The sequence below is a fragment of the Periophthalmus magnuspinnatus genome, chromosome 23 (assembly GCF_009829125.3).
Source record: "Periophthalmus magnuspinnatus isolate fPerMag1 chromosome 23, fPerMag1.2.pri, whole genome shotgun sequence".
Classification (NCBI taxonomy): Eukaryota; Metazoa; Chordata; class Actinopteri; order Gobiiformes; family Gobiidae; genus Periophthalmus; species Periophthalmus magnuspinnatus.
This window is the reverse complement of record NC_047148.1, coordinates 2,031,550-2,048,013: the sequence shown is the minus strand read 5'-3', so window position 1 is coordinate 2,048,013 and position 16,464 is coordinate 2,031,550. Positions and strand designations below refer to the sequence as shown.

Here is a 16,464-nt window from a genome sequence, read left to right as displayed (position 1 = left end):
TGCACTTGCACAATGGTAGTTACAATGTAACGGGTAATTTCTGGAACAATTACAAGAATTATGCCTTAAAGGTCTTGGATTACTTAAATTCACTCTTGTGAGCTATAAGCCATGTTAGAATGTTGTTACATCAAAAAACATACAAGGAGAGTAATCCTTTAATATTAGCCTGTTTACATCCTCAAAGCTCAAAATGCTCTGTTCCACCTTATTATGTCATATAGTGGTATTTTTTAAGTTAAGAGCTACTTTTTACATTTAGTTCAGGAGAGACTGGCAATTTTAGAGCTGAAATCACTCAGTTATTCTAGTGAAGGTCTATGGAGTTTAAAAACACAGTCGCGCCTGATCCTGTATTACCACATAACATCACAAGGTGGTATTTTTCATTTGAGAGAAAAGCCTAGATATGCAGGGTTTACATGCTAAAAATGTGTGAATGAAACAAAACAAATCTCCAGGTATGTTTTTGATGAGGAAACAACATTATAACAGATCAGAAAATAACACAATATAGGATGTTTATGCATAAAAAATTATGGCACTTTGAACAGATTTTATTTTTTTTATCCATTTGAATTTCGGCTAAAACTGAAGACCTTATGGCTTTTAAAATACTATTTTTTGATCATTGATTGACATACACAAGCATGTAAACTTTCTATTAAAACACAACTTGGATTTAAATATTGCTTTCTATGCAAACTCCACATATATATTGCCTACTATGGCAATATCCTTTTATGGTACATATAGAATAGAGTAGTCCAAGCTTCAATTACAATCTCAAACAACCCTCTTCAGACAACTATTAAACATTATCCCTCATCTCAAGATAAAGCCCGAAATTTACAAAAAATTGATTTACAAAAATCTATTATATATTTAAATTTTCCTTTGGCCTGTTGATGGAAGGTACATGGGCAACTTTTTTTATTTTGGATTCATGACAATACATCACCTTCCATTTAAACCATTTATGATAATTAAGCATACATATTTTAAGTGGATTAAAGTGCCACTGTGTACCAATACAGACAATATAGACGTTAATGCTAATAAAGTACGGATTTTATCGTTAGTGGGCTAAGAGCACTAGTTTTGAAGGTCTTTTTGATCTATTTATTGGTTGAAATGTTACACAGGAGAGCTTTGACTTAAAATCCAAATTATTTGCTTTGCAAAATGAATAATTAAATGGAAAAGATGACATTATACAAAACATTGATTTTTTTTTTTTTTTATATTGGCAGCTTGGCCGTAAGTGTAACTGTGCAGCTAGTGATTTGAAATTGTTATCAATTTTTGGTATGGGGCTAATATATTGTTTGTATTAAGGTTAATTTAGTTTAACCATAAACTTGCAGCACTACAACATCAACATCAAACCTGTTTCCACAATCATAAAGGCCCTTAAACCAGGTAAGAAGCAACAAGAAGGAGGCAAGGCACTATAGACCCCAGTGAGCACCGAGAATCTACAAAATACACACAAATTGCAAAAATAACTCTTCAAGTACAATGAAAATGGGAAATGGATTTATACATTCACATTTATCTAAAGTTACCAGGGACAGAGGCAAAGGAGGGTTTAAAGTGTCGTTGTATAAGTTCTGTTAAAAGGAAAATACCTAGCAATACTTTAATATCTACATATCAACTTGTGTCAATTATTCACACAATTTTGAGGTCCAATTCAACTTTCAGTCAGATGCAGTGGGTTAGGTTTTGTTGATAAGGCATTTCATTGATGTGGGTTCACTGTAAGGTGGTATAGGGTGCATTCACATGATACCACAAAAACTAAAAAAAAAAAATCTAATCATCTGGAGGACAGTTAAGAATTCTGTAGTAAAATTTGCATTTTAGCTGATATAAAATGCTGCAAATGTTTTGACATGGGTTATGGTTAATATCTGTGTATTTACTAGGTCTATCTACATGAAGCAAATTAACTAGGGATAGTTTTACTATAACAAAGTGGTGGTGCAATTGTTAAAAGTTAAAACAAGTTAAGATACAAGATTAAACAAACCAAACCAAAACCAAAAACTTGCCCATAGAGTTATATAGGCCACTTTTCTGTATCTAAAGCTATGACTTTGTGAACACAACCTATTGTTGAAAATAAATCAGATTTCATATTATGGTGACTGAACGGAAAGTGAAAGGACTCCAAAACTAGTTTTTTTTCAAGGAAAGAATTCACCCCAAAAACTCAGCATAATCCCACAACATCTGCTCAAAAAATAAAGCACAAAATCACAGTGAACACACACACACTGACCAAGCTTGATGTGAGTAAAACATGTACAATGTTGAAACTAGCCCAAAAATGACTGACTTTATGACCCACTTTATAATACATACATGTTAATTTGCCTTAATAAAGCATGGGCAAAGACTTAATTCATAATGTTTAAGTTTATTAAGAGTGATTCAGGCTTAGTAACTACAGGGCCAGGAGTTAGGGTAATAAACGCTAATTAAAGCTACACTGTGTAACTTTTCAAGTGGAAGGCCTGTCACTCGGTTGTCTCCATACATACAGGTCCCGTGGAGAGGTGGCTCAACTCATAGTAAGAATGCATGTTTTATGAGTCATAAAAAACCCTGTAATTCATTAAATGCAAGATATACAAATTTAATATCATACTGTAGAACATTGAAATAACGTCTCCATGGAGACAAGCAGGTGGTGGACCCTTCACGAGGAAAGTTACACAGTGCACTTTTAAGTAATTACTAAGACTGAATCATTGTTAATAAACAATTTGTTCATTATGAATTAATTTCTTTCTTTATGCTTTATTAAGGCTAATTAAAGTGTTGTTACATAAAGTTTTATCAATGACCTTAAAACAAGAACATTACTTCTCAGTTTGTCTATTTACAATATCTGTGCTTTATGTATGGAGTTTAGGGCAGCAAGCAACACAAATAAACAACAGAAAAGGAATCATAAAGGAAATACAGATAAAATCCTAATGTTAATATATCAAAGGCCACTTGTTCACACTGAGCTCTCAAGACTGTAAAAGGGTTTTGCTCTTATTGCTTCAGATGATGATGGTGATGCGGAGGGATAGAGAGAGAGGAGAGGCAGAACTGTATACGTCTTTCGATTGCTTTTCTATTCCTCATAAATTGTTCATTTATTTTTTTTTGTCAACCTAGGTATGTATCTATCACTAATATTCCTATAATTGTTCAAATGAGTTGCCAGATAAGTCTAAAATTACATGTTTGGGTGCTTATTGGTGAAGCCTGTTATGCACTTCTAAATAACTCCATTTTGCCTTAAACTGCAAAATGGAGATATGGAACAAATCTTGACCAGTTTGACTTTTACTTACTATCATCCAATAAACTAGTGTATTGCATTGTTTTTGTTCTACAATTAGCCCCTTGTTTGCACACTTCAAATACAAGGATGTCTTTTTTTCCTCATGATCAAATTTCTGTCATGATGAAATAGCAATTCACCTCTTTACTAGTTAAGTGGACGTGAATAACCAACCAAATTCCAACTAATGTTAAGTCAAGCAATTTATGTATTAGTTTCAATGTACCTGTCTATACTGCATTCACATAGTATATGTGAAGATTTTTGTTCTAATGCATTGACTTCTTCGGTCTAATGAACATCATCACAAACAAGGTGACATCACATTGTAGAATCTGAAAACCACCAATACATTTGAGTGAGCGCAAATACAAGTAGTTTCCATCTTAAAATCTCCATTGGGTTATTTACTATTAATCTAACATGTTATGTTGAATCCTAATCTCTATATATCCTTACAGAGAAAACAAAATTATCTAAATTTTGAGTTTGACCTAGCAAGCCTTACAACAGTAATTTACACATCAGTGGGTTGTTTTGCATTGTTGGCCAATCTCTAATATCATCAATCAGTAGAAAAGTTCACATACAGTGATACAGAATTTCTCAGGCAGCTTCTGTCATGTTCCTCTCTCCACAGTTTGTCTTTAGATGTCTTTAGATGTTTTAAGCAGACTCGCCTCTTTGTTCTATGTGGTCCTTAGGTTAGGTTCTCCAGGATTGCTCACAGACTTGTGTAGAGCATTCTTTAAGTGTAAAGCTTGCAGAGAGGCCTGTCCCGGTAGTTGATTTTGCGTTGAGGAGTATGGACCTAGAGGCTGCGATGTGCTAACCAAAAGTCCACCAGGAGGGGGCGCTGGATGTGGTACTGACATAACATGAGTAGGCCCGCTCCACTGTGCACTGTACGCTGCCATAGGGTTGTAGTGGATGAATTGAGGGGGTTGTGGTTGAGATAGCGGAGGTGTGGAGGAGGCTGGATGGTGAGATAGGGAGGCTTTGCGGGCTGACAGAGGGGTAGTGGTGCTGGGGTTTGGGAGTTGGACTGAGCCTCCGATGCTACTGGGACATAGCTGACTGGGAGCAGAGAGCTTTCTGGTCAGACTGGCTGACTGGATGAGCTGCATAGACAAAAAGAAAGAAAATATATTATGCTTTATGCTGGTTATACCCAGACGTCTCTAACATTTTAAAGTGGGACTAAACACCTAAACTCTACCAACAACTACATTTCAAGTAGAGCTGCTGAACTGGGTGGCACCAGGAGGCCAAAAGAAGAGAATGAGAGAGGAGTAGGGACTGAGTCTAGACATTCTGTGGACCAATAATACTTAATGGATGCAAAAGGGCGACAGCTAAAATTAATAATGTTAAAATGCTAATTTCTGTTAAATGGATATAGTACAGTGAGTTCTTCGCTGTAGGCACTAATAGTAATGATAGGGTTCAACATTTGTAAATTTATCTTTGGGTATTTCTTGGCAACATACAATGTTATCAATGGGGAATGAATTTTAGCATTTTGATTAAATTATGATAATAACGTCTTGACTTATATAGTGCACTTCAATACACCCAAAGTATTTTACACTGCATTATTCATTTACTACATACTCAGTGAAGATAAGAAACTACTCTAACCAAGGCTGCACTGGGGTAGAATGAGGGAAGCAAATCTGCAGCATTGCATTATTGGTCCCTCTGACCACCACCAATCATTCACACACAACTCATTCAAACAGTACATTCATACTAGGCAAGGAGAGTGAAGTGTCTTGCTCAAAGACACAACACAACAGGATAAATTAGACTAGAACCACTGCACCACTTTGGCACATAGCATTCCCAGTGGTCTCCCGTCTAAGTACTAACCAGGACCAACCCTCCGAGACCAGACTAGATTGGGTAGAACATAAGAATACTTTTTTTTTTACACTTAACCTCATAGCTGTGTCCCGGTGGTAGAGTCTGCTGCAACTGTTTGGCACTCTTTTTACCCTATAAGAAAAGAAGCAATTGTTAGTTGAGGCCATTTATGGTTTCTGTAATACTAGTAAAACATTTAACAAATAGTAAACCTGTGAGTACAGATGACAAAATTAGTCACAGTTTATAACAGTGATTGCAAGTAGCCAATTTAATGCTCATGTATCCTCAATTACACAAGTTCCATACTTTGAGAAACTTGCTTTAGCCCATTTGACTTTTTATACATATATGATGCACTCATGTGATCCTCAAATTAGTCTGTTCCACTTTGTGATGTCATAGTGTTAGTTTTCAAGTCAACAGTTACTGTTTACATTTAGTTCAGTAGAGAGCTGAAGGTCTGAAATGATGCAAATTATTCTGGAACGTGGAAGGTGGAACAGAGTGTTTTCTGTTTGAGAGAACTCAGCCTAAATATACAGAGTTTGTGTTAAACATGTGAATGAATCAACACACAACTCCTGGTATGTTTTTGATGAGGAAACAACATTATAACTGTCATGATCCATGTTATTTCCTGCTCCGTGTTTTGCCTCCTGTCTTGCTCCTTCCCCTCCCTCACCTGCCTGAGCTGGAGCTGGGCGGAGCTCCTGGCTCCTCCCGCACGCACCTGGAACTCATCAGCGCAATCAACGCCACCTGCCGCGGGATAAGAGGAGCCAGACACTTGGTGCCAGATCGTCCGTGTGTCAACGTGATTATCTTGTTTGTCGTATTTTTGCTTGCTGTTACCTCACTTATTAGATTTTGTGCTACCCTACAGATCTTGCTCCCTGGACCGTCCCAGCTCCCTCGCTCCAGGCTCTGCTCCGACCCTGCTACCCAGCCCTGGTACAGTCTGTCTTGTCTTGCCTCTGCACTCCACGTCACTGGCACTCGCACCCTGCTCCTCGTTCTGGCTCTGCTCACCTTGTCTCTGTCCCTGCACTCCACGACCCCGGACCCTGGCTCGCACTCTGCTCCCTGCTCCTGTACTGGCCAAACCGTCGCCTCCTTCCCACTCCACGTTCCGCCCCGGGACCCTGGCCTGCACCTCGCCCACCGCTCATCGCCAGATCTACCTTCATTATTGTTCAATTTATCACTAATTTATCACCCAATCTGCCTGCATTACGACAATATAGATAAGAGAATAGAGTAATATGAGCCCTTTAAAATCCTACTGTTATGCCCTCTGTACCTGTGATAAGTTCATGGCGTCACGGGCCCAGTTGTCGACGAGTTTGTGCAGGTCGTCAGTGAAGGTGCCTTTCCTCTGGTGAGAAGTGGAGTTTGGGCCAAGACTCTGAGATCCACCCTGACTTGAGATCCCCGAACCCCCCACTGCGTTTGTACTGTTGGTCCCTGAAGAACACACAAAGAAAAATATACAAACATGTTAAAATGTGTTACAACAGGTTTTTTTTAATGGTAATTTAGACTTGGGCTTTAATTATGTCAATGAAATGGCAAGATTGTTTGATTGTACAAAGTATAGCTACAGTTGAAACCAGTTTACATACAAAGGCTTTTTCCTCACTGTCCTACATAAAATCTGATTTCCCTGCTATAGGTTAATTAGAATAAGCAATATTATTTTGCTAAATGCCAGAATAATGAGAGGATTTTTTTTCAAAAAAAATTACTGTTTCATTACTTTTTTCAAAGTCAGATGTTTGCACACATTTCATTAGTATTTGGTACCAGTGCCTTTAAACTGTATGACTTGGGTCAAACGTTTTGGATATCCTTGCACAAACTTCTCACAATAGTTTGTAGGAAGTGTGGCCCATTCCTCCAAACACAACTGGTGTAAGTGAGTCAAGTTTGTAGGCAGCCTTGCTTGCACATGCCTTTTCAGGTCTGCCCATACATTTTCAATAAGAGTGAGATCAGGGCTTTGTGATGCCCACTCTAAAATATTGACTCGTTATGCTTAAGCTACTTTGTAACAGTTTGGCAGTATACTTTGCGTCATTGTCCATTTGGAAAACCCATTTCCACCCAACCTTTAACTTCCTGGCTGATGTCTTGATGTTGTTTCAGTATTTTCACATAATGTTCTCTCCAAATGATGTCATCTAACTTTGAAGTGCACCAGTCCCTCATGCAGCAAAAGACCCCCACAACGTGATGCTGCCACCTCCGTATTTCACAACTGAGACCGTGTTCTCAGCCTAGCAAGCTTACCCATTTTTCTTCCAAACTTAACAATGCTCAATGTGGTCTAACAGTTCAATTTTAGTTTTGTCAGACCACGGGATGTCTCCAAAAATTAAGGTCTTTTTCACTGTATGCATTTACAAACTGTAATTACTCTTTTTGGAGTAATGGCTTCTTCCTGGTAGAGTGGCCTTTCAGCCAATGTCGGCACAGTACTCATTTCATTGTGGATAATACACTTAGCTTCAGCCAGCATCTTCATAAGGTCTTTTGCTTTTGTTCTTGGGTTGATATGCACATTTGGACCAAAGCACCCAGTTTATCTCTGGGACATTTCATTCCTTTCTGAGCAGTATGACGACTGGACATTCCCATGGTGTTTATACTTGAGTATAATGGTTTGAACAAATGAATGTGGCACCTTCAGGAATCTGGAAATTGCATCCAAGAATGAACCAGATTTGTTCAAGTCCACAATTCTCTTCCTGATATCTTGGCTGATTTATTTATTTTTTACTTTCCCAGGATGTTACAGAAAAAACAGTGTGTCTCTAACTCAAATATTGTCAATAAATCTATCCGAAGCTTCCAAAGACATGGCATCATCATATGGGTTTTCCCAAATTGTTTAAATGCATAGTAACCTGTATGTATGTAAACTTCTGACTTTGAAGAAAGAAAAAGGTAAAAAAATTGTCTTAAAAAATCATTTTCTCATTATTCTGGCATTTAGCAAACAGAAAATATTTTGGTAATCCTAACTGACCTAAAACAGGAAAAGTATGTCTGATTTCATGTCAGACAGTGAGAAAAAAGCATATGTGTCTTTTTATAAATCTCAAATTTCTGTATTCAACTGTATGTATCTCAAAGCCACTTGCTTTGGTAGTGTCAATGAAATGCAGGGCATTGTGTATTTAAAATTATTAAGTAAATCACTTTCTTGTGCACTGAATATTGAGATGAATGTATTAAATAAAACATATTTAAGTTAAAATAAGAGTGAGATGAGGCTGAGTCAGCAGTGGCTACAGAAGTGTGGGATTCTGGGTAATAGACATTACATGCCATGATTATAGAGGGGAGGAAGAAAGTTATATATGTAGTAGATTGCTGTAGCAGCCTAAAAGCTTAGTAGTATTTGTAGAATTGGGGCTTTAAATGGCATGCAAAAATCTATTCAATTCAATCATTTCAGAAAAAGCACTGAATGTTCCCTGCACATGTGAGATTCATAGAACCAAAGTTTCAATCATAACTTTTATTGTACATGGTTAGAGGCTTATGAAAAATGTATTGCCAAAGATTTGCACTATTCTCTGTCACAACGATGGCATAATTTTGACATATACAACATAGTTCTGCTGTGTTTAATTAAGATGAATGAAAGGCAATACAAAGTAATCCCAAGATAAATTTACATCTTCACCAATATAAATGATTAGAATATTCAATATTTTTCTTTTGGGCAAATACCAAATAATTTATAGTTGGAAAACTGCCTCATATTTCTACATGAGAAACAACAATTGTATTCTTTAAAAATGTTACCAAATTTAAATGCAATTGGCTAAAACATGAAATGATCTGAATTGAATTGTCAGCACATGCAGTAAGAAGTCTAAGTCTTTTTTCCCCAAGCCATTAACATAGAGGAGAAACAGATGCAGGGGACTAGCAGAACTAATGGAAGAGGAAGACCAAAAGAGAGATAGTTACTACAGAGCTGGTTGCAGGGGCAGACTTTTTTCACCATCTTCCCTGTGCAGCGAAGATAACAGTAGACAGGGAGAGAGTCAGAGTTAGGGTCTCCCACATCACCCAAAACACAGTATACAGCAGTATATTAGGGGCTAGGCTGACCAGTCAAACTACAAGATATTGGCAAAGGCACTTGGGTTGAAATTTCTGAAGACTAAGTCACATGTAGGAATATTCTTTGTTCTTTGATACCCAGATTAGTAAAACAACAATAAACTATCCCTTAAATAATTTAAAGGAAATGTATTTGGGTCAATAATAACAACACCAATGCCGTATTCTTGTATGCATTGTTTACAGGCTAGAAATAGCTTCTCAAAGCGCTACACGTTAGTCATTATTAAATCATTCCATACTTGGCGGTGGTGATAAGGCTGTAAATCTGTGCCGTCTACTCCTCTGACCATACCAATCACTTTTGTACATTACTAACTCTATCATTCTACCATAAGTTTTGTAAAGGGTTCTCGATCACAAAATATAAGATAATACAGTTTTTGCGTCCAGCAATCTTCAATTAAATGCACTGCACAGCTAAGGCCAAGGACAAAGTTAATGAAGTAAATCCTGCATCGTGCAATTTTGAAATAAATAATATATTTAGGTTTTGGACAGTGAAGACCCAGATCTGAGTCACCTCTACAGCTCACAGAACCACCCCAGAACTAGATCTACATGTGTGCATTTAAATTTGGATGAAATGTATTAAGCTAATTAGTTAATTAGACCCAGGTCTGCCTCTCTCCTCTGGGCTGAGGAGCAGGGGGAGCAGATGAGGGCAAGTGAACAAAGTGATAAAAGTAAAAAGAGGGAAAGAAAGAGGTGAGAAAGGTGGTCTGAGCTGCAGAAGGTCAGAAGGATCAAAAATATCAGTGATATTCAGGCAAAAATATCTAAAAACACTTAAACGTATTTATATAAAATGCAATGTTCTAATTCAATATGCAGTTTTGAAAACCAGTACCAATGTTTTATAGTCAGGGCATAAATGGTGTTAAAGAGGGCATTTTCAGACATTGATGCATGCTGTTTGTTGAAAGGAATTTAAGCCACAAGCTAAATATGACAAACGTGTGGACCAGATCCCCTAACAATAATCACTTAATTCAACATTTGTAGATGTTCTGTTTGGATATTTCTTTCAAAAACAGATAATTCCCCATACATACAATACAATATTACAATAATTCTAAAAAGTGAACCCTGTAGAAAAAATGCCCGTCTTATTTTATATTGAAAGGTGCACCATGGAAACTTTCAGAGGGAATCTCTGCCACTTGCTTATCACCATGGAAATGCCATTGCATTGCCCTAAAGTTGCACAATATGACATTTAACATATCTATCTCTATGGTGACAAGCCAGTGACAACATCAAGTACTGTTGTTCAATCTCTACATGCTGCCGTTAGGCCAGTTAATACTCAGCAATAATGTGTCCTACCACAACTCAGCAGATGACAATCAGATCTATGTCTCACTGGCAACACGTGAATATGGACCAGTGGATTCACTCACTGCATCAACAGATCAGTGTGTGGATGCAAAACAACTTTCTCCAACTAAACCCAGACAAGACTGAAGTCATCATCTTTGACCCACAGAAACATAGAGAAAGTGTCAGCAGTCACCTCCAGTCTCTTTCTCTAAAACCTTCAAATCAGGCTAGAAATCTAGGGGTAATAATGGACTCAGACTTGAACTTTAACAGCCACATCAGATCAGTAGCCAGACTTAGAGAGACTTATCCATGCATTTGTCTCCAGTAGGTTAGACTAGTGTAACGGCCTGCTCACTGGCCTCTCCATACGAGCCTTAACACAGCTGCAGTACATCCAGAACACTGCTGCTCAGGTCCTGACTAGAACCAGGAAGTACAAGCACATAAGTCCTGTGCTCAAGTCTCTGCACTGGCTTCCTGTAGCACAAAGAATAGACTTTAAAGCAGCACTGCTTGTGTATAAGTCTCTCCATGGCCTAGCACCAAAGTACATCTCTGACATGTTAGTGCCATATGAACCATCTCGCAGTTTGAGGACTTAAGGGACTGGCCTCCTGCTGGTGCCCAGAGTCAGGACTAAACATGGACTCAGGACTTCAGTCTTCCTGAAGATGTGAGACAGGCCTCTACTTTGACAATGTTTAAATCCAGGCTCAAAACAGTTCTGTTTAGCTGTGCATATGACTGAAAGGTTTTTATTCTGCACTGTTCTACTTTAATGTTAATTTTATTATGTTTTTATTTGTGTGATGTTAATGTCCTTCTTATTCTGTAAAGCACTTTGAATTACTTTGTGTATGAACTGTGCTATACAAATAAACTTGCCTTGCCTTGCCTATTTATTTTAACAATAAAGGGACCTGTAATTGAATAAGTGCTAGATAAAAGATAGATACAATTAATGCAATACTGTAGATAGAATGAGAACATTCAAGGAAAAGCCATAACACTTCTATGGAGACAAGCAGGTGGCCAAACCTCTACCACAAAGGTTACATCTTTAATATGGTTAAAACAAGACTAAGAGTAGAGCAAAGGAACCGGTACACACAAAGAGCCAAGCAGGGCGTACTGAGAAAACGGGTCCGGCGACCGCCTGGTTTGAAGGCAACGCGCTCCGAACCCCAGTGGAACTTTACACAGCCTGAAGAGGAAAGGGGAGAGAGGGAAAGGGGAGGGAAGGGAAGGACACAAAGAGAAAAAGGAGAGGGGAAGAAAGATGGAGAGATAGTAAGAATCGGGGAGGACAGGAGTGAGATAGTTGGACAGAGAAAGGAAGAAGGGAGAGACAGGAGGGAAGGGCAAAGGGAAAGAAAAGGAAAGGAGTGGACAGAAAGAGAGGAGGAGAGGGGAGAGGGAGAAGGAGAGAGAGGGTAGGAGAGAAAAAAAGAGGGACGCATGAAACGAGAGGATTAGATGATGGAGGATTGTGAGAGGGAGGGACAGGAGGGATGGGCAGAAGGAGAAGAGAGGGGAGAGAGAACCAGAGGAGGAAGGGGTAGACAAAACAAAAGAAGAGAGGGGAAGCAGGGATGGACAAGAGGGGAGAGGAGTGCTGGGCAGACGGAGGGAATAAGAGAAGGAGAGGGGGAAAGTCAGAGAGGGATTGATTGAACCAGGGATTGAGGGATTGAACCAGAGGGGGCAAGAGTGAGGATTTAGGGATGGACAGAAAGACAGAAGAGGGGAAAGGAGACAGGAGGAGAATGTTAGAGAGGAGAGAAGACAAGAGTTAGAGGCAGAGGCAGCAAGTAGGCAGTGATGAACAAGAGATGAGAGAGAAAAAGAGAGGAGAGAATTAATATATAATACAAAAATAAAGGCAAAGGTGAGTAAAGAGAAGATGATGATGTGAATTTGGGACAAGAGAACACATAGTCAGTTCAGATCTCATGCACAGAAAGACCTGAGGAGTGTTTCCGAGGTGACCACAACTGCATGCATTTACACAGGAGACGATAATAAGCAATTATAATGAAGATTTGTATATAATGCTTTTGACTATTTTATTTAGCGCTTGAATTTAGTTGACCAATAAGGTTGGGATGAAATGTAAAATATAAATAAAAAAATACAATACATATTTCATTCATTCATAATTAATTCACATTTTCATTAATTCATTCATTACACTAAATAGTTATAATTTCACAATGGCCTTTCTGAATAGCCTATTACAATACAATTAAGTAGTTGATTAACTTACTAAATGTTAAATAGGAATGTTTTAGAGCTGTTTTGCTATTATAAAGCTTTTGTTGCTTGGGAGTTAGATTTTCTTTGTGACAAAAGGTCAAATTTCAAGACTCTATTTTGCAATCAGAAACAATGCAGCAAAAGTGTAGCTTTTTACTGTCATGGATAACGGATATGTTAAAAGGTATTAAAAAATTCCATTATTCAAATTACTTTTACTTACATTTGTCATGAATAAATGCTTTAGAGGTTTGCACTAAAGCTTTTTGTTGCTCTGTAGTAATTGTGATTTGTTTCAAAATTAACAAAATTATATGATTTTGTTATATCTAATTTCCTTATATTAGGCATGCATATTATTATTATTATTATTATTATTATTATTATTATTATTATTAGCATAAATAAAGGTTTGGTGGCATTATAAATGCACATTCATTTGCATTCTTCACTGTACTGACCACCAGTCTATGACTCTTGATTGACAGAAGAAAAAAAATAATAATAATAGTACAGTGCAGTAAAGAAGTGGAGTATAGCTCCTCACTGCCCATTTCATCTTAAATGTTCTATATAACCTATCCTAAAGGCTATTTAAAATTTACAAACCATTTTTATTCATCCATCCAACCTTTTGTGAATGGAGGTAGTAGTTTGACAGAAGGGCCTGCAGATGTGTTCCTACCTGGAGTGGGGGCGCACAGACTGGGCACAGACAGTGTGGCATCGCTGGTGTAAGCGGAGCACAGGATGTCACTGGAGGGAGATGATTTCAGGGGCTGCAGCACAGACTGGAGCCCAGGATTGGATGACCCTCCTGGAGCTAAAAGAGGCAGCTGACCGGGGTACATGGACGGGGCGCTCTGGGTGGATAAAGTGCTTCCTACAAACGGTGCGATGCAAAAGGGAAGAAGAAGACAGAGAACAAGCAAAACCATGAGGCAAAAACACAAACACACAAACATGGAGCCACATTAGCATTGTCAAACGTATCGAAAATAAGATACAAAATCAATACTAAAACGAATATGAAAACTAGATAATCATTTTAGCAAGTATCAATAAGTCACATTAATGTAACTAAAATGAACGGCTTTCCTGAAAAGCTTTAGAATGATCTTGAGCAGTATCAGAACAAGTATGAGACCAAACAAAGTACTATACGGCCATAGACCACTATGGAATACACTTAGACGACAGAGGAATTGTGCATATAACAGATATAACACCACATGGTAATATAAAAGAAAGTACTATGAATTAATGTTGAAAATGACTGTCTACTGTCTAAGTATTGATTGAATTGAAAAGATTCATTTTTTATAGAAACATTTATGATTACACAGAGAGCGAAGACAATAGTTAGGTTGCTGACCCAATTTCCCTTTATCTGATTAACTGCCATTCTGCAGAGTTTTGAACATAATCAAAGTATGTGAACACAACCTGAAGCACTGAGCACACACCAATGCAAAAAAAAATAAAAAATACTGTTATTATTTTTGCATGAAAGGACCTGACAGGCTTAAAAGATGGATATCTCTCACCAAAGAAATGAGAATAGCACTTTATTTACTTCCATGTTCTACACTAGAGTTCTCCAGCTCTAACTACAAATCTATGAGAGGAATATTGTGCAATTCACCACACTGTTTAGGTACCCTATCATGCAAGTGCATTCTGAATAGTATAAATAGAATACATATATCTGACTTTAGAGGTGGGGGATATATAAAAAATAGATATCATAATGTTTTGAAGAAATACAAAATTAGATTAAAACTGCAAGCAATGATAAATGTTCCTTGCAATCCTTGTGGCCGTGGAAGGGCATGCTTCAATGGGAGGGCTGCCTATCAGGGCATGCCTATCTAGTGTCACATTGGAAATAAATGTTTCTGACCCATTTTAACAAGGGATGCTGGAGAGTCATTTTTTGAAATATTTTTAATCCACACATAATTTTATCCAGATCAAAATACACAAACTCTACATTGGGTTTGTCTGTATGTAATGGTGTTTGCAAAAGTTACAGGAACTTTTATATTTTCAAAATGCTTTGTTAAAACTTCATTATGACCACGCCCTGAAACTTATGTAAACTGTTTTTTTTGTTGTTGTTGTTGTTATTTTATACATTTAAGGCATTGCTATGCAAACATGGGGGCAGATAAGGCATGGTCTTCTACTGCTTTTTTGTTCAGAATTACATGAAGGATTTCTGTACCAAATTTCATTAGTCTACAACAAAGTCATAGTGGAGCGTCCCCTGTCTTGATGGGGCTGCCTCAGTTTCAGTCAAAAGTCCTTTGGATCAAAACCCCTAGAACAAGTTTGTTAAAGTACGAAGGCTATATTTTGACCATCTAAATACCTCTTCATATGATCCTAAGCAAAAAGTGTACACCTTCACACCAGAGACAGGGTGTGGGGTTCATTTTAGACTTTTTTGCTCAGGATCACATGAAGAATGTGTGTACCAAACTTGCTCATAGGATGTGTCTTCATTGGCTATTTTCTTTAGCATCAGATAAAGAGTGTGTGTACTAAACTGAATCTGTCTATGATAAAATAATTTTTTTAGAGCCATTTTTACTTTGTAGGTGGTGCTAGAAAGAAAAATAGAAGTTTATTATATCATTATATCCAGTTCATCAAAACACACTAACGAAATATTGGGTTTGACTGAATTCGACAATGTTTCCAAAAGTTACAAGGATTTTTATGCTCTCAAAATGGCTGCTTTGTTAAGCGACCACACCATGAAACTAATGTAAATTCTTTTAACAACTCAAACAACTTTTGATCCCAGATATGTCTTGATAATGCTGCCTCAGCTTGTCCAAGGGATAAAAATCCTATGTTTGTTAAAAGTACAAGGTCTGGATAACTGCATATTTTAATTAAAAATGACCACTTTCAGGACGTGTCTGGGGTTTCCCCTGTAATGCCACCATTTCCCCAAAAGATGGCGCACTTCAGCTACATCAACCTTGTTCACATGTATTACTTTTTTATTCTCTCATCAGCCCTTCTGCAAGAAAATGTTGCGGTTTTCAAAGAGTACAGTATCAGCCATCACCTTGCTATGAAGCATGCCAACTACGCTAGCAAGCAGTCAACGCAGGAACGAGCGACTATGGCTCAGAAGTTGGCAGCCAATTTACAGATTTAATTAATGCATTTGGAAAACAATTTATACAATGAGCCTTGCATATCCATGCTTTGCTACATGTTACAAGCCAAATCTCTAATGTAATATATACATATATATATATATCCTGGCTCGGACCCTCTGTCAAATTTTTTTAACCCATTATGGCCCGTGTGTCAAAAAGTTTGCCCACTCCTCATCTAGTGCAATGTGTCAAAAAAGGCTAAGTGATGGCTAAGTGATATTTCTTCATTTATGAACCATTCACATTTTGTGGCATACTTCAACCAAACAAGACATTTTAACACATTTTGTCTGAATATCATTATCAACTAATGTAACAAATTACAGATATTATATATACAGTTGTGGAAGT

The 16,464-nt window shown here is 37.6% G+C and overlaps 1 protein-coding gene across 3 annotated transcripts in view; it reads right to left on the bottom strand.

The window, feature by feature from the left end:
* Positions 1 to 545: 545 nt before the first annotated feature.
* wnk1b (WNK lysine deficient protein kinase 1b) overlaps positions 546 to 16,464 on the bottom strand; it is a 172,235-nt gene continuing 156,316 nt past the window's right edge. The window contains exons 30-35 of one of the 3 annotated variants that reach the window (XM_055231800.1): positions 13,620 to 13,817; positions 11,790 to 11,882; positions 9,197 to 9,238; positions 6,516 to 6,679; positions 5,288 to 5,344; positions 546 to 4,467 (exon numbers count right to left, since the gene is read on the bottom strand). In XM_055231800.1, the coding sequence (XP_055087775.1) occupies positions 4,036 to 4,467; positions 5,288 to 5,344; positions 6,516 to 6,679; positions 9,197 to 9,238; positions 11,790 to 11,882; positions 13,620 to 13,817 (986 nt within the window). In that variant the 3' untranslated portion in view covers positions 546 to 4,035. The remainder of the gene's footprint in view (positions 4,468 to 5,287; positions 5,345 to 6,515; positions 6,680 to 9,196; positions 9,239 to 11,789; positions 11,883 to 13,619; positions 13,818 to 16,464) is intronic. The other 2 variants (XM_055231801.1, XM_055231802.1) reach the window with 2 other exon arrangements.